The 18,618-nt window shown below is 45.3% G+C and overlaps 1 protein-coding gene across 5 annotated transcripts in view; it reads right to left on the bottom strand.

Annotated features, from left to right (window-relative positions):
- MED12 (mediator complex subunit 12) overlaps positions 1-18,618 on the bottom strand; it is a 35,373-nt gene that overhangs the window by 15,552 nt on the left and 1,203 nt on the right. For all 5 annotated transcript variants that reach the window (XM_053989890.1, XM_053989892.1, XM_053989891.1 and 2 more), the window contains exons 3-24: positions 18,252-18,443; positions 15,895-16,054; positions 15,153-15,328; positions 14,756-14,866; positions 13,846-14,100; positions 11,876-12,022; positions 11,486-11,585; positions 9,511-9,647; positions 8,617-8,748; positions 8,097-8,223; positions 7,232-7,461; positions 6,724-6,804; positions 5,686-5,859; positions 5,306-5,450; positions 4,278-4,396; positions 3,991-4,134; positions 3,059-3,222; positions 2,784-2,915; positions 2,007-2,234; positions 1,663-1,807; positions 1,262-1,382; positions 482-583 (exon numbers count right to left, since the gene is read on the bottom strand). In XM_053989890.1, the coding sequence (XP_053845865.1) occupies positions 482-583; positions 1,262-1,382; positions 1,663-1,807; positions 2,007-2,234; positions 2,784-2,915; positions 3,059-3,222; positions 3,991-4,134; positions 4,278-4,396; positions 5,306-5,450; positions 5,686-5,859; positions 6,724-6,804; positions 7,232-7,461; positions 8,097-8,223; positions 8,617-8,748; positions 9,511-9,647; positions 11,486-11,585; positions 11,876-12,022; positions 13,846-14,100; positions 14,756-14,866; positions 15,153-15,328; positions 15,895-16,054; positions 18,252-18,443 (3,322 nt within the window). The remainder of the gene's footprint in view (positions 1-481; positions 584-1,261; positions 1,383-1,662; positions 1,808-2,006; positions 2,235-2,783; positions 2,916-3,058; positions 3,223-3,990; positions 4,135-4,277; positions 4,397-5,305; positions 5,451-5,685; positions 5,860-6,723; positions 6,805-7,231; positions 7,462-8,096; positions 8,224-8,616; positions 8,749-9,510; positions 9,648-11,485; positions 11,586-11,875; positions 12,023-13,845; positions 14,101-14,755; positions 14,867-15,152; positions 15,329-15,894; positions 16,055-18,251; positions 18,444-18,618) is intronic.

Here is an 18,618-nt window from a genome sequence, read left to right as displayed (position 1 = left end):
TGTCATGAACTCCAAGCTCCAACAGTACCCTAGACCTAAAATACAAGCTGGATTTAGAAATCTGAGCTATCAGGATACTGGTGAGAAGCCAAGAACAGAGCTTCCTGGAATGTTTCCATCATCACACAAAAAAGGAGTGCTGTAAAACAGCAGCTTCTGGCACCAAGTTATGAGGCTATACAAAGCTCAAGACACAAAAGAAGAAGTGATCATTACTCTAATGGCTTAGTGACAGCAAGGCCACCTCTACTGGCTGGTTTTCTGCCTCCAAGAACCTTCTCCCCAGTGCCTGGCTACCATGGAGTGACATAAATGGAAGGACACTGTTCTTTGTCCTATGAAGAAAGTGCATCAGGCTTTGCCTGCTTTATTCAAAGCAAGCAGGTTATGATCTCTAACCATAAGGTCTCATATCTCTCCTTGGTGTGCAAGAGCCTTAGTACTTTCACAATAAAGAAAGGCTCTAGGTTCATTCACTTACTGCCATCTTGCTGGCATGGGTTCAGCTGTGGAGTCTTAAACAGATGGAGTAAAATCCGGCAGGTCAGACGTGCTCCTGGTTCTGAGTCCTGTTCACTGCAGGCTATGTAAAGAAAAGAGACAACTGAGATTTCTTAAGCACCAGGACAGCTGACTCTCAATCCAAAAGCTATTCACGGTGTGCTGCCCTGGAGCAGCCAGCCGAGAAGCTGCAGCAGCCTTACAGTATTTACAAATATGGAGCATGAGCAGCAGTTAACATGCAAGCAAGCAAATCCCTCAGTATTATCCCCAGCGACATGCACTGCATTCTGCTTGCTCCATCTTTCCAACTTCACCCTGTCAAGAGTCTGGATGCTACAATCTCCAGAGCAGAAATAGGAAGGCTGGTGGCAGAGTAAGGCAGTGGCACAGGTGCTGTAAGCCCAGCTGGCTGCTCTAGCCAAAATGCTAAGCTGAACATTATTATCAGTGGGAGGCATACTTCTGGAGTTCAGAGCTGAGTACAATGGTCACACAGTGAGGCTGATAACAGCTCCCCATGTTTATTTCAGCTTGTACGCAAACTCAAGAGAGCAGGGCAGTGAAAAACCTTAGCACAACCACTTTTTGATAGAAATCAAAAGGCCCAAAATTCTCTAAAGCACTACATTCAGTTATTAAGTACAAAAGAAGTATTAGAGGCATGTTTCACAACTCTAGAGTTCACCAAGTATGCATTAAGCACAAGTGTTTGGGTCAGAACTGAGAGTAAGACAGGTTTGTGCAGGGATGCACTTACCAGCATTGAGGAGTGAGGGGATAGCAGCACAGCGAATCAGGTCCTCCAGCAGCAAGCACTGCCGGGCAATGAGAATGGCAACAAAGGTGGCCAAGGAATCATGGAAAGATAAGTCACTGACCTGAAAGAGAGGAGATCAGCCAGTGATCCAAACAGCTTCTACCTCATTGCCTCTGTCAGCAATTCCTAGGAGCTGGATGGCAGAAGGGCCCATAACACCTTGTCAGTGTCCATGGTCTGCCCAGGCTGCAACAAACATCAATGGCAGCCCCTGGCATTCAAAGCCTTTTCCCTGCCCTCAGAAGACAAAGCCTCCATCCCTTGTTCACTTTTGCCTTCTCCCAAGGGATCCCTCCACTCCTGCTTCAATTCCTTTTCCCCTTTTGAATATTTGCACTTGCATCAACATTGCAGAGGAGATCATTGAAGCCACAGGTCCCATTATTGGAGGAACAGCACAAAGCTTTGAGCACACCCAGCCACTCGGCACTTAGAGACTTGCAGTAGCCAGTTAGCTCAGCACACAGGATAGCAATGTCGTTCACCCTGTTAAATAAATAATGAAAACAGCAGAGGGTCAGCTTTGCTACTCATGCATGCCATCAGGTCAGTGATTTTCTAAAGGACCCCAGCCTTGGCTTCCCCTTCTTCACACCCCAGTACAGCCAAGATATGGCCACTGGTTTCTTACCCTCACCTAAAGAATGTACTTTCTCAGTAGCACCATGAAAGCTCTGCCTCTCACCTGTCAGGATCGTGGTGTCCCACACACACATGCATCAGTGCATTACAGACAAAACTGTAGCGATTGGCTGGGTTTTCATTGAGGCTCTTGCCCAGGTTGGTGTACGTAAAGTTATGTGCAGATGGATTTTCAATGGTGTCAATCATGAACTCTGGTTCCCATAGCATGTTGGAGTCAGATGGCTCAACATTGCAATAGATTGTGTTCTTCACCTTGGAGCAGAAGTCACTAAACAGGACAGAAGAGTGGTTAGGACACAAAAAACTAAGCGGCCACTGAACTCTAGTGAGCAAAGGCAAACCCTCTCTGGGAAAGAACACGTTGAAACTCAAGATCCCTGTGTACCAATAAAGACCAACAAATTTGTTATTTTCTATTCATTCCTTTCTGTGCTTGCATTCTAAGACTTGTTGAACATTCAGTTTATTTTCCACATCAACCAGAAGTTTACAAAATTTCTATCAGTACTCCTATTCAGGGGCGGGGGGGAGACTCAGCTCCTTGTAAGTAATTTGAAACCTATGGAAATTTATCCACTCACCCTCCTTTGGGCCTAAATCCACTATACACTCTTTAGAGTTTGCTGCCCCAAACCACAAGGCACAGTTGTACCATGACATAAAGAGGGGCCTAATGATGCTCCTTGCTCTGTTATCCATTCCTTTTCAAACAAGGAATTTCTTAGGAGCAATCCCATCAAACAAGATCAAAAGCAAAGTTGAAGTCAAGGTGCTATAGTGGGCAGTACCCACTGCACCTCAGCTGCATCAGACTCACCTAAAGAGCTCCCCAAATTTACTTTTGAGGTGACTGCAGGAGGTATACAGGTCATAGAGATAGGCCAGGATACAGCGCTCTGCTGAGGAGCCATCTGAGCGGTTCATGCCATGTTTCACCACCCCACACAGACTGCAGAGAGACAAAAAAAAAAAGTGAGCTGAGCCCTCAGGCACCAAGTAGCTGCCTTTTAGGAAGGATATAGTCCATACCCCTTAGGAACCCCCAGCACACACACTGCTTCCTTACACACAGAGAGGGGGAGATGCCCTTACCCTTCAAAGACCTGAGCCATCTGGTCCTGGTTCAGGATAAGGCAGGAGTGGTAGTGCCGCAGCACAGCCACGATGCACAGGCACAAGCTGGTAGTATAGCTGCCAACAAGGTCGGAGGATTTCAACAGCAGCTCTGCCTCCACCACGCTCAGTTCATTCAGCAACTGCACCCAATGACAGAAAAACCCTTCAACAGCCACAGGGGTAAGGTATGGTCAGAAAGGGAGGAGGCACACCAAACCCACAGCCTACAGGACCTGCCAGGAAAGGCACTGCCAGGCACTTTCTGCTTAGGGATGCACCCCAGAACAGTTGGCAAAATGTCTCAGGCAGTACAAGGGGCTGTCAGGTCTTAGGTATCAGAGGGTAATTGTGATATGGCCACAGGCAGTTTTAAGCAGCTTGTTGGTAGTTCTGTCCTGCATTAAGTCTCACTCTGATATCCTTTCCAGGCTAACAGCCACAATTCCATCAGTTAGGCTTCAGGAGACACCTGGTACAGGCTGCAGAAACAGCAACAGGATTTTAGCAGGATCCAGAAGGCAGCTTGAGCTGCCATGTGCCAAGGATCTTTCCAGGGGAGCAAGGTAGGCAAGGTGCCAGGGCCAGACAACCCCCTTCTCACTCAGAACAAGGTCCTGCTGCAACCAGGGACAGAGATGCAATACAAGTCCTTTGGAAACAAGCCCAAAGCCTTGGAAGAATAATCCTCAGAACAGAACATGCAAGACTATCTGCCACAGACAACCTATTCCTGACAGCTGCAGCCCAGAAGCATCACAATGACCATTATAATCTGACCACCTCCATGGCACTGGTCAGAGCGTCCCCAGTGATGACCAGAGCAGGCCAACAACTATCACAGCACAGATCTGCTGCCTCTCAGGTGGACAAACCCCTCCCCAGGGAGCACCTGAGCATACTGCTCTTACCTGGATGGCAAAGTCGATAAGACCACTGATATTGAGTGAATACTCCATCAAGTCAAATATGAACTGCACATGCTGCACCAGAGGCAGGTGGTATGACATTCCCAAAGCAAAGCTGGTGATCTGTTCCAAGACATTACGAGATACCTGCAAGTGCAAGACAACACAGAGTCTATCTTCCCCTCCAGAAGTCCCTCAGCAGGCTCATCTCCTTCCAGGAAGCTGCTCTCAGTAATACAAATGGATACAGTCAGGGCCCAAGAAGGACAGCAGTCTTCAAATTTTCATACCTGAGATGTGACTTGGTGCTGATCAAAGTGAGAAAGGTGCTGGAACTTTGCAAAGATATCTTCAGCTGTTGGGAATGCTTCTGGCTTGCTCTTTTTCCTCTTCTGGCCTTCCTCCCCACCTACCAAAGTTGAAGACATCAGAAAACAGTATTTTTCTGCTTTCCTCACTAGAGGATTTAAACATCAGCTTCTGACAGCTCCCCAGCAAGATCAGCCCCTGTCATGAAGCATAGGCAAAAAGCCTGAGTCCTAGACCTTAAGTTGATAAGGACTATCTTTAATTAAAAAGAATTAAGGAATCCCTAACCTAAGAATGACAGTAGGGCAAACATCAAGTTTATCCCAAATGAAAGTACTCCCTGGAGTATCCTTCTGTCTTGATTTGGAAAGATACCTATTCTCTGATGAGAACAGGCATTCTGGACTGAAGATGCTCAGCCACAAAAGTTTCTTTGTCAGAGCACTCCATATTTTAAAGCATCATCCTTTCACCACATGTTAAGTTGCCTTTCAGGCATCAGACTAAGAAAGAAAAAATGTAGCCAGATTCTCAGCTGTTGGACATCAGATGCTTTCTGTTGATTTTGACCCAGCTATCCAAATTTCCTATCCTACGCATTTAGTACATGCCTGAAGAGTAACAGAACAATACATTTAGTAAAGTCTTTGCCAAATACACATTGGCAAAGTGTTTTCTGCTTCTTGTACAAGGATCTGAATGCAAGAATAAATAGAATAAAATATAAAAAGCCAAAGGTTTGGCCAGGGTCTCACTCTGAGCCTTATATGACTCAATTCTCTTCTGAAGACAAGTTAATTAAACAGACATTGCCAGCAGGAAACCAATTGTCTTACTTGCTGGTTAGTATGTTTGAAAACAGAGCACCATTCCAGACTCATTCACTAGTGCCTCTTACCAGATCTTGTAGATTGTGTAAAATCCTTTCACTGTGAGACAACAGACAAGGGAATCAGCCAACTGGAAAGATGCTCTTACTTCAAAAAGGAGTGTCTCAAGCTCTACTAACCTGTCTCTGCAGTGCTCTTTCTGTTTAAGACTTTTAGAATGTCTTTGGTTATTTTCTTGATCGTATGCCGAGCATCGTCCCGTTGTTTTCCAACCCCAAAAAGAACTACCAGCCTTTGGTTACACTCATGACTGCACGACTCCTCCTGGAGAACCAAAAGAGACAACTGCATTAGCAACTACAAGACTGAATGCTTTAATCTTGTTTCACATCTGCATCTCTGAAAGCAAAAGGAAACCTTCATCTCAGAAGCTTCTCTGGGAGTAAGCAAAGAGCCATCCAGAAAAGCAGGACTGCTCCTTAGCCAGCCACAGTAGGGAGAGACAGCAGCCTCATGACAAGGGCAGCAAGAGGGGAGCACATAGGAGCAGGTCTTGTACCTGAGGAATAGGGAAGTGTGTTGCATACTGGATGTGCCGAGGCTGGTCGTATAGTGATGCTAGCATTCCTTCCACAGACTTATCCTTCAGCAGAGTCTTTGCTTCCTTTTCAGGATCTGGTTTTTCAGGGGAAGGGCTAGCTTTAGATTCACAATGCATTGGTGGAGAAAACATCTGGGGAGACATAAGAACAAGAAAATGTTGTTAGGTAACATGGTCATGCAACAGTAAAGATTGCTGAAGAAATGTACTTCTGTTCAGGCCTAAAAAGGAGGAGGAAAATGAAGGGTTGGAAAAACAGCCAGTTCTTAAGGCAAAAACCAAGATAATGTGCCAAGACACTATTCCTATTTTTGCTTCTGGCCTGTGTTGTATGTTAAGTTAAACACAAGAGGAAATAACACAGTAGGAATAATAAATTAATGGGTTAGCATTTTGGAAACAGCCCCTTCCACAGAAGTGAGGATCCTGGGAAAGCATATAGCTTTACATCACACTTGCCTGACATGTACTTTAAAAGGTCAGAGATAGCTGGATAGATGCAGGTACTCAGGGATTTTTCAAGCACCACGACTTAATTTTACTGCTAAGTGCTTCAAAGTGTTCTGCTACCATGAACTATGTCCACAGATATGAAGAACTGTAAACCTGAAATAGTAATGAAGGCCACACAGAAGGATGAAAGCAGACTAGTGTCTTCTCCCAGGATCAAAAAAACTTCTGCAACTGGTCACTCCCAATCTGATGCTATCATGGTCATTCATTTCCCATCCACTTCCAAGCAGCCCACTTCCTACCCTGCCCAAACACTGGGCTGGCAGTAGCCAGAGCATAAGAGGTCCCAGGAACAACTGGGACTCACTCTGCTTTGATGAACACCAAGCTACATAAATAGGTTATATGGGCCTTTTGCAATGTGAACTGCCTTCCAACCCAGCCACTTCCAGGAGATACACAAAAGCAAGGCACATGCTGCTCCTGGGTTCACTACAACACACTGACCCTACTTACTGAGTAACAGGAAATGCTGGAACGTACCGAAAAGTCTGTCTTTTCCATGTCATCAAAGAGCATGCTGGGGTTGTGGTCAATGTCCATGGGCTCTGACAGACCTGTGTCCTGGGAACAGACAGAGTAGCTTTACATCTCAGTGATGCATCAGGGAACAAGAGAATATTTGTTGACTACATTGACGTCCATGTTGGACAGTGACAGCAGCATGCCACCACACCCATGGTGCCTGGCAAGTTGGAGCCTGATACACCTCGAATATTATGGACAGGCCTCACACAGCACAGTACCTCATGATATGCTGCTCTGTATCGAGCAAGATTTTCCTATCCACCCTTCTGCAACCTGCAGGTCCTTTCCAGTCATTTAGAACATAACCTTAAATTGAAACGCTAAGGAAATAAGTTGGGGGAAGGAAGAGCAGGAGTCAGTGGTACACTCTCCAGCAGGCAACAGCAAGGAGGCTGCAAAACTGGTAAAACAGGCAAGCACAACAGAGAGATGTACAGGAGGGCCATGGTGCTCATGCTCTCACCTCCAGCTTGATGCCACTGCTTCCTTCTGCCTCTTTCCTGTCATGCTCCTCAGCAGGGTCATCAAAGGGTGAGGGAGGGCGAGGCCCATGAGAATCCATGGCGAGATCACCCCGGGAGATGAGCGTGCACATGTAGATGTTGTGGGAGAAGACATCATGTCGGATTAGCTCACAGAACAGTAGCACCAGATTAAAGAACTCCACCTTCTCATTTTCCTTCCCAGGATCAGCTGAAAGGACAACACAGACAATCAGGGCTATCTGAGTAGTTCTGCACCACTCTAAGCAACACCAGCCTCCTAACCTAGGGCAAGGGAAAGCATTTCCTGAGATTTCCACACAGTGACTGATACACAGTTCTGAGATTACAGCAGGGACTAAAAGCAGAAACTCCAGTTTCAAAAATTAGCAATTAAGTAAGTCAAAATCTCTCCAGTGTCACAGCCCAGAGGCACTGGACTTTAGCCTAGAAGTGCTATTCCTGTGTGTACAAACAGCTGCCTGCATCGTTCAGACCTGTTATCCTATCCCCCTTAACCTGTTTGCAGAACTTCCCATCAGAGCCAGAGCTCTGTCACCAGTTAAAAACCTCCCTTTAGTTCCCAGCCTGAAGTAATTCCTGATTAAACTCATTTATCCTTGGCCAATGCTCTGTTAACAGAAGTCCCTCTGTATCATCTTTCTGTCATCTGGCCCTGCAAGCTGCTTTTCCTCCCTCTCCAAGATAAGCTCTGAGTTGCAAGGAAGCCAGATAGAGAATTTAGATACACCCAATACCTACACACAAGAGAACTGCACACAAATTCAAAGTTTGCAAGAGAGGGAAAGCTAGAAACTGAGAGATCACAAGTTCTCATTTACATACTTAGCATAGGAGCTTGAGTGTCAAGGAACTGCATAAGGACATCCTGAAAGACAGGAGCACTGGCTGCTGACAGAGAGCCCGAGGAGATGGAGCCCTTCTCATCCACGACTTCAGAGTCCCCACATCTCTGCAGAAACAGAAAAAAGTACTGACTGCTGACACAGAGGAGAAACTTCCTATCCATATATCTCAAAAAAGAAATCTTCAAGAGAATTTTTCTATCATGCTCTTATAAGCAAGCCACCACAAAAGTTTCTGTAAGCTACTGCACAGCCTCCAAGTATGTCAGCACTTCTGCACTGCAACCAGCTGTCCTCAAATGTATCCAAGAAATGGGATATGCACCATCCCACAGGCTCATTTATGACCTACATTGGGTCAGATGGCACAAATGCCATAATTAGCAGCACCAGTGACAAGAGGCAACTGTGCTGATCAGCCTTTGTCTGTCGGTGTAATACGAGTTAGGAAATTTCTGCTCTCCTTTCCTGGTCCCAACCTTCCAGGAATAAGGACCTACCTCAGCCTCGATCTCTGCTTGACGCTTCTCCAGGAGTTTGGCCACGACCATGGCCCTGTGGCGCCCAGAGCGTTTGTAGCTGACAGCCCACTCACACAGCAAGGCCACCACTGCGTCATCGTCTGGGGAAATCTGGGGGGACAGAAGCACTGCAGTGAGAACCTGAGCCAAGCAGAAGAGGGAAGCAGATATAACAGTGGGTCTACTCCCCATAGAATAGAGCCTGAAGACTGCTACAATCCCCTCCTCCTAACAGGGAGGACAGATGTCAAGCTAGAGCCCTCCTGCTTTGACTCCATTTTGCAACGCGAGGTCCACAGCCCCTGACAAATCTTCAGACTGACTGCTTCAGAAAATCATCTCTCTTCCAGCAGCACATCTATAGAGTGCTAATCACAGCACTGAGTGACTACACAACTTCTCGACAGCCTCATACAAAGTATATGAACAGCCAGTCCTGCCGCTCCTCTAGAGGAACCAATGCAGTAGTGGATGCACTATGGCCCTACACATCATAAATACATCAACTCCCAGGCTAAAAGGAACCTGGACTGTGAGGTCCCAGGAATCAGCAGCCAGCCCAAAATGTGACCAGGCTAATACTGACATAACGAGTCCTTAGCACCAGTGTGGCATGCAGACTGACATCTTTCATCAGTGAATTCTCTCAAGCTTACATGTATTTGTTGGACTTTCTAGAGCACAGAACCCCCCTATCATTTTAGTACCTCCCTAGCAGAGCTGCATGCAATCCTTTTCAATGGAGATCATGTCTCTTGGCCAAAGGCCACTACCTAGTCAGCTCTCTGCAGACACAGGACAATAACAGTGTGGTTATAAACAAGAACACAGCCAAATTCAAGACCAGGGCCCAGCAGCCAAGTCCCAGAGCACCTCATGACTGTCTTTGGTTGGACCCAGCCCAAATATCCTGTTATACAAGGAATCCAAAGAGTTGCTGAAGTCAGATCTTTCAAAGCTGTGACTGTCCAGAACTTCTAAGGTATGCAATACACGGCCAATAGTGAAACCTAGAAGAGAACAGAGAAGAAAAATGTGTATTTGGCACCTGGTACAACAGACTCTAGAGCAACACCAGATGTGTTGCCAAGGTCAGCTAAGGTCAGAAAGGCCTACATTTCATATCAAGACCAGCTCCACAAGGAAGAAAAGATGGGTTGTAGCTGTAGGTGATTCTCTTCTAAGTGGAAGGAAGGGTTTGGACCCTTTATCCAATTGCCAGATGGACCCTTCTTTAAGGGAAGTCTGTTTGCATTCCTGGTGCCCAGGTTAAGGACATGAAATTGTGAAACTTCCTAGCCTGGTCCACCCCTCAGACTGTACTGGTCTCCCACAGAGAAGGAGATGAAGTCACGAGTGTAATCCAAAGACAATCAAAAGGGACTTGGAACTGACCATTAGAAAGGGATTCTGGAACAGAGATTGTTTTCTCTTCTATCCTTCCAGTTACAGACAACGACACTGGAAGAAACAGATGGGCCCAGTCTATTAATACATGGCTCCACGGCTGGTGTTGCTGTCAAAATAGTGTTTTTTCTGACAATGTGAGGGCCTACACAGCACTAGGCATGCTGGACTGTTCAGTGTATGAGAAACTGGTTGGACAGTCACATCCAGATGGCAGTGGCCAAAGGCAAAGCCAAGTGGTTTGGTTGATAGTCCTGAAGGAAGGATGACATCCACAGGGACCTGGACAAGCTCCAACAGTGGCCCATGGGAATCTCATGAGGTTCAACAAGGCCAAGTACAAAGTGCTGTACCTGGGGCAGGGCAACCCCAGTATTGATCCGGGATGGGGGATGAACAGATTGAGAGCAGCCCTGCAGAGAAGGACTCAGGGATGCTGGGGGATGAGAGGCTGGACAGGACCCAGCCATGGGCACTCACAGTCCAGAAAGCCAAGTGTGTCCTGGACTGCAGCCAAAGCCCTGTGGGCAGCAGGGGAAAGAGGGAGGGGATTTTGCCCCTCTGCTCCACTCTGGTCAGACCCCACCTGCCTCCAGCTCTGGGGTCCTCAGCACAGGAAGGACATGGACCTGCTGGAGCGAGTCCAGGGGAGGCCATGAAGGTGATCAGAGGCACGGAACACCTCTCCTAGAAGGAAAGGCTGGAACAGTTGGGATTGTTCAGCCTGAAAAGGCTCTGTCACCTATCACACTAAGGCGGGCTTACAAGAAATCTTGAGAGAAACTTTTTACAAGGGCAGGACAAAGGGGAATGGTTTTAAACTGAGAGAGAAGAGACTCAGACTAGATGTTAAGAAGAAATTCTTCCCTGTGAGGGTGATGAAAGAGTGGCACAGGTTGCCCAGAGAGGTTGTGGATGCTCCATTCCTGGAAGTGTTCAAGGCCAGGCTGGATTGGTCCTGAGCAACCAGATCTAGGGGAAGGTGTCCCTGCCCATGGCAGGAGAATTGAGACCACTTGATTTTTAAGGTCTCTTCCAACCCAGACCATTCCACAATTCTATAAGAAGTTTCTGTGAGCTCACTGGCTTGGGCTCACTACCCAAGGAAAGCTGTACCAGTAAGGCAGGGGTCCACCCATCTTAATATCCTGACTCTCACTGGGGCCAACAGGAGATTTTAGGAGAAAGCATGGCACACAGACAAGAGTATAGTTCCTTGGTAAATATTTTCAGCTCCTAGTAACAGAAACTCCCCCTATACCTAAAGAAATCGACCCCTGTAAGATTTTGCTCTGCAAAAAAAGAAGAGCCATATCTTACTGCTGACAGTAAATACAAACAGTAGTAAATAGGAAAAAATCAAAAAGAATAGCCAGACAGAAGTTTTGTCAGAGTAGCACATGGATCAGGGGGAAAGAAACTTTAACCTATAGCAAGTTACCTGCTGTGGTTTCTTGGCACTTGTCAAATGACCAGCGAACCTCCACAGCCTGGCCACGTTCCTTTATCTGCTGTTCAATTTCACGCAGCTTTGCCCGAACCTAGAAACAATGGACTTGTGTAAACATACAAAAGGATGCCTTAGAAGTCCTGTGAACAAAATTATTAGAAAACAAAGAGATTGACAGCAATTCTATTTAAGGTTAGATTTTGCCCATCTTCCAAGGACATCACTACCTGGCTTATAGCAGAATGAGACACTTAATTCCCAGGGATTGAGACAGTACTTCCAGATCTGCTTATCACACAACATGAAAAGAAAATTCTGAAAGAGCTAAGATACAGCTGTTATCCCAAACCACAAGAGCTCCCTTTTCTGAAGGCTGCTCACCTGTTGTGTAAAGGCTGAATTCCCCCCTGGCATGGGCAAGTTGGATGGGGCTATAGGCAGGTGGTCCAATGGAGAGCCAGTCTTTATCCTGCTATCAGTCAAGGAATAATGCCACACAAGGGCACTCGGGCAACACAAAATGATACTCTGCAACAGACAGAAAAGCCAATGTCACTGAGCAAATAAAGGCCAAAACAATTAAGTTACATTTCTACAGAACTAACCACTACTTTATCATATTGCCCAGGCACTCATTAGCCTCTATACAGCATATTTACTGTCTGGGTGGGTTGGGGTTTTTTTCTTTTGTATTAAGCTCTGAAAAACCCTTTGGATCATACAAACTCACACCCCCAACGCACAATCCAACCCTCATGGTCCAGAAGCAGCATTTACATTAGTGACTTACAACTGCACGTAAAGTCTGAGAAGAAATATGAGATAACAGACCTAAATTAATTAAACCATTTTGTTTGATAATCATAAGTCTGATTATTATAGTAACAATACCAAGGTATATGCATTCTCATTATTTTATGATCTTGTACACTCACATAAACACAGACAAAACTTCACTAAACAATTCCTATGATACTCCCCTACATTTTCTGGTTCACAAAGCTGTTTTAGACCCTCAAACCAAAGAATCAGTTTATCTTGAGAACATTTCAGCAAAGGTTAATTATGTACATTCTTAGAATTATGGAAATTCTTAGAAATGCACCTGTTTCCACTGAGACATACTAAAGATCAGACTATCATTTACCAATGTCAACTTTTTAAACTTTTTGTCTGAACTCCAAATCAGACAAACCTTTGAGGTGGATATGCTCATCTATTTTCCCTAAAGTAAGCTCCCCAAATACAAGACTTTTATATTAGAGACATGTTTTATCACATAGAAAATAGAAAAAAAACCCTCTAAACTTCAACAGAAAGCAAACAAGACTTAATAAGAATGCAAAGGGTTTATTTATAACCCTACATTGCTCTTTAACCCCTGCTTCTATAAAGATCCTTACTTCTAGCCAACTGTACTATAGGAATTTTCTTTTTCTCTGAGAGCTGGCTGACTGCTTCTTGATCCTGCCAGGGCTCCTTCATCTCAAATTTCTCTCTTGAGCAGCAGATTCACAAGTTTTGTGCTCTCTTCCTCTCCAACTCCTGCTCTATCCTGCACTCTCTGGAACCTTCTCTGCTTTAACAAGTCTTTTCTCCCCTGGAAGAAATGATCTCCACTCCTGCATGGACCCACCTCACCTAGTCACTCTCCTCTTGAAGGAGAAAAACACAATAATGAACAAATGCACACACTGAACAGAACTTGCCTCTCCTGACACAGGACAGTAAGGACTGAACCCCACAATGTCACAACAGCACCTGTTCTTCAAACATCTATCAGTAAGGTGTTGGCAACTTTGCCCTTTTATTGCAATGTAACATTTAATCAATCCCACCTAGCACAGCCTGCTACCACTCCTAAACCACTACATTCTTCCCTAAAGCGGGGTCTGTTTCTTGTGTGTGCTGTTTGGTTGTGGGTTGTTTTATTTTTATTCTGTGGGAACTTTTTTTTTCTGATGAGGGGATGTTTGTTTTTAAGAGCTGACAAAATTACAAAGCACTTTCATTTCTGGCATAATTTCCTCTCCTGGATGAAAACCTGCTATTGATATACACATGGGAAATAACCCTTTCTTTCTTTCTCATCCCTTCTTTTATAAGGCTTTCCCAGCTATGCGAGACACCTGTGAGTAGAGCAAAAGGCTCTATTTCAACTCATTTTTCTTATGCAAGTCAGTCAAGGGCACTGCTACAGCACTGTCTCACAAAAGCTCTGTAACACATCAGCAAAGATAATCATGGTTTGATATTTCTGTACTTACTGCTGACTCAGGCTGTAATAATTTTTCTGTGATGGCACACAAATTGTCCCTGCTGACCTCGGAATCACCATTACTTAAACCTACCTGAAGGATGCAGCTGAGCCCATACACCACTGGCCGGTGCTGGGGGCACAGTAATAAGTCGCTGAAAGGGCTGGGAGGAGGATTCCCTGCAGCTGGCTGAGGGGTGGGAGTTGAAGGAAGAGCATTCCCTGTCTGGGCAGACAGGATGTGCGGCGGGTGCCCACCGGCACCGTCCAGCTGCATAGCAAGCCTGCGGGTGCAGAAGTAGGCCAGACGTCTGGACAGGTACGCAGACTGCACAAACTCTCCAGAGTACTGCAGGGAAGATGGAAGGGGGGGCAAACATCCGTGTCACAAGGAGCACATGAGAAAACCCCGACCTTCCCAATGCACTGCACTGTGTGACACTGCCTTGAAGAGGCAGTTCCTTTTTACAGAGAGTTCCTTAGCACCACGGATCACTCACTGACTACTAAGCATCAGAAAAACCCTTGAAATGCTCTCTGGCAATGACTTAATGTATAAAAATGTACCCACACCCAGCCTACCCAGAGCTTCAAAGACTTGCCCAGAATCTGTTGCGAGAGACAGAAAGAAAGGAGAGGAGAGAAAGGAGAGGAGAGAAAGGAGAGGAGAGAAAGGAGAGGAGAGAAAGGAGAGGAGAGAAAGGAGAGGAGAGAAAGGACCAGTTTCCATGTTTCCATGTACTGGCACATAATCAGTGGAACTATCACAGCTCTGGCACGGGCAGGGATTACCAAGTCCAGTGCAGGGAAAATGGGTAAAGGAGAATAAAAACTGGAAAACTGCAGGACTAAAAAGACAACCATGAGCTAAGAAGGATGCTTATAGGGACACTCCCTGGTGTTCTTGGTGCAAAACAACTCATTATCCCCTTAGGCAATAGGAAGGGGATGGCCAAAGCAGAAGTCAGCACTTTCCTAAAACAAGTTAAGAGTGTTTTTCTCACCCTTAGCAGCAAAGGAAGGAGCATTTTCAGAAATTCATCTTCTCCTGACCGTATCTTCTCAAAGCATTCGAGAACCCACGTCAGGAATTCATGCCGGTCCAACATGCCATCCTGCACACAGATAAAAGCAGAGCAAATGGATGAAAGTTGAAGTAACCTCCACTAAGGCAAGGCAGAGCAGCAGCAGCTTGCACTTGCACTCCAACAGTGGAAATAACCCTGGAGGTTTTCACAGTTGTATGCTACCCCTGTCCTATTACTGAGCTCAGAATTGCACCTAGTCCTAGTGGTCTGTTCACTAGGATAGAGAGCATCTTGCAGAAATAAATCACCTGGCATCCACTTGCCTTGCCCTCCTCTGCTCACGCTGACCCAGCAGCCCCTGCCAGTCCCTCACCTGGAACATGAACATAGCCAATTTCTCGTTGTAGTCCCACTGCTTCAAAGCCTGTTCCACCTCTTGGGGCATGGGTCCTGATGGTGAACCACAGCCTTGCCCTGGGAGCTGTCTGTAGAACTCTGCAATTTTCTGCAGCTGCTCTGACAGGTACTTGGTGATGATCTGTGTCCATTCTGGAGAAAACAAGTTAGCAGTGAGCACTGTGGCGAACATAAGCAGGAAAGAACCAGGGTGGTGCATAGGCGGAAAGCCAAAAAAACCAGAACACAGTCGGGGGAACTCTTCTAGACCACAGCAATCTGGAGCAGGCCAGGATGCAAAGGATGTTACCCAGTAATGCTTAATGAAACTGGAAACACAGACAGGGAGTAACATACCAAAATTGTCTGAGAAATGTACATATTCACTTGGGAAGTAGCTAATCAGTCATCACTAAATTTCTACTTTACAATCTTTATATGGTAAGTAAAAAACAGGTAAGGCAGCAAAGGAGCTCAGTAGAACTTAACAGGGAGAAAGTAAGACTCCCAGGAAGCATTTATGGCTGCTAAGACTTATTTTTCAGTATACTTTCACAGGTGGGCCTGCTGTTCAGACAGTTACTCACATCAGAACCTAAGGATTTAATAGCAGGAAACAAGTTTATTTGGATTTCCAGGCTACCTCTTACTAATCAAGAGCAGGTTTAGAAGGAAACAGCTGTGATGGACAAACCCAGTGCTGCACACAGAGTGCTTACCAATGAAGGGATCAATGACATGACGCTTTTTCACCTTTGTTTCCGTGATGGCAGCATAATAGGCACAAGTCATTTTGATAAGCCATGCTGCTCTCATTACTGGAACAGTGTATTTTGCCAAATAACCAAAGACCTCTTCCTTCTTGCTAAAGATGGGCACCTGTAATAAAATAGAGAGGGAAAACTGAACCAAGCACTGCCAAAATTCACTTGTGGTCAGAAAGCAACAGCTGCATTTCAGTACAAACAGAAACAAATCAAATTGAAAGAACACAAAAAATGTAATTACATAATTGTAAATCCATGCCCTGAATCCTGCAAACATCTTGGAGGTTATCCTCCAGAGAGCACATAAAGAGCTATGAAAGATACAGTATCTGCCATGCAAAGTGAAGATAGGACTCTTCACTTTGTATACCAAACCAAGGGGTTACAGAAGTCTCAAAATATCATGAATATTCAACAGAAGACTGCGAGAATCCGGGAACTGAGTACCTAGTAGGAAGGAATTCATTAATCCAAGATTCAAAATTCAAGATATAACATAGGAGGATACCAGTGAAATCATGAGACTGCAGGACTATAAACCAGGAAGCAGTAACACATCATAGGGAAAAGTGCAGCTGTGGGGCTCATTTCCACACAACACTCTGGAGAGCAAAAGTATGTGTGTTTTCACAGAGGAATGAAAAAAAATCACAAAAAACAGGTCCATTTGGCAGGTACCTTCAAGTCCCTGAATTACTGATGTTCATTTACCTGCTACGTTTCCTACGTTCTTCCCAATTACTCTCTGATGCCTGAAAGTCAGACTACTTGGCTACTGACAGTTGGTCTTTCACATCTAAGTTCATGAAAAGGGATGGAGCTCATAGCAGGAAAACAGGGGAAAACCATGAAAGGTTCAAGCTTTCACCATGACCTCAGGAAACTGACAGTCAAAACACAAAGAAGGACTAAGTTTATAAAGAGTCAGATTCTGGGAAAATCTGATTACTTGATTTTCCCCCCAGGACTGACTCAGACCATTTTGCAACTAGGAGTTATGTTTTTTTCCACAGTGTATGCCAGATTAACAAGCACCTTGTTTGTAGGCTTCCACTGAGAGAGAGCTATCTCCATTGCTACCATGCCTGATGTCCCAGATTGAAAGGCAAGATGTTTCCATTTGCCATCTGTATGGCAGTTGTCTTCTGGTAAGTGGGCAGTTTTCCTTATCTCTTCCACAGCCCATCCTCTCTCAGGGGAGACATCTGCTGATAATGGGCTATTGAATGTCACTGCAGGACTGATAAGAACTGGAACATCCCACTGGGAGATGCTCTGCCCAGAGGGAGGAGCCAAGCATTCCTACCTGGATATAATCTTGAGTTTCTGGAACACCAGCACGGCTTTTCCTGCACTGGATTTCCCAGAGGAACAGCTGCCTCTTCCACTGGGTCTTCAAAGGAAGATTACACCCTTTCCTAGAGGATCACTGCTCCAGCAGAAGCACACCTGACACTCCAGGAGGACTGCAGCCACAATTCCCATTGGACTGCCACCAACACCCTGATTAACAGGGTGTCAGGCTGTGTTCTGACTCTGTCAGTGTTGTTTTGGTTCACTGCATTGTTTATTTTATTTTTTATTTTCTTCCTTAATAAAGAACTGTTATTCCTGCTCCCATATTTTTATCTGAGAACCCCCCTTAATTTCAAATTTATGACAATTTGGAGGGAGGGGGGTCTTTTCCATTTCAGAGGAGGCTCCTGTATTCCTTGTGTTTCCAAACCAAGACACCTGATAAAATGTCAAACTCTACAGAATTCACAGCTATAAGGTAAATATCTACCCCTAGACTCCAGGGCATAGAAATACTGTAGCCTGGCCAAGACTGAGTGATAGCACATGTACTCTCCTCTGCTGAAAAGCAGAAACACCTCACTGCAACAGAAGTCTGGGAAGTCATTTAGGTGATTTTATTTGCAGTAATTCTCACTATGACTTTTGAGAACTTGAGAAACCCTCCACAACAGAAATGTCCTAATCTAAACAACAGACCAAAGGCAACAGTGGCAGCTCTTCTGAAAACAATGGAACCTTAAAATAAATCAGTCATGTCCTACAAGCCAAAAGGTAAAGCTGAACACACTTCAAAATAACAGCCAGGAGAGCAGATCTCAAAGTGTGGATGACTATAGTCATCCTACATCCTACACTTCCACTACAAATCCTACATCCACTCTTCAAGCTGAAAACTTCACAAGATGTATAGACAGGGAACTCCTCCAAACAGTAAAGACCTTCGGAAAACCTCCAGAAACAAGCACAGATTAAATTCTCTGCCCTGCTAGGCTGCCTCTCCTGTAACATACCTTCTTAGCAAGATGAGTAAGAGGCTTAGTTCCAGCCAGATCTGTGAACCAGTTGTTTATGGCACTCTGAGAACGTGCTGTTACCAGCCAAAAGTTATCCTTCTGATTGACCTGGGGTTTCCGTCTCCCCGTGTCAGGCAGGGTGTTGCACCGTAGCTTTTCTGCAATGATACTGCTAAAATTTGAGCTGATCTGGAGGAGAAGGAAAAAAAAAAAGGATTTATTACATTTCCGAGGTCAAAAACCAGATCAGTGTACTTAAAATACCATTTATCATTCCTACCAGGAGTCTCACCATTATCAGCTTTTGAAACACAAAGTAACTGCCAAGAACTCCTTTGCTATACTTGCAGAGATGAATGTGTCT

The sequence above is a fragment of the Vidua macroura genome, chromosome 14, assembly GCF_024509145.1.
Source record: "Vidua macroura isolate BioBank_ID:100142 chromosome 14, ASM2450914v1, whole genome shotgun sequence".
NCBI lineage: Eukaryota > Metazoa > Chordata > Aves > Passeriformes > Viduidae > Vidua > Vidua macroura.
The sequence above is the reverse complement of the archived record's forward strand: the minus strand, read 5'-3'. Positions and strand labels throughout refer to the sequence as shown.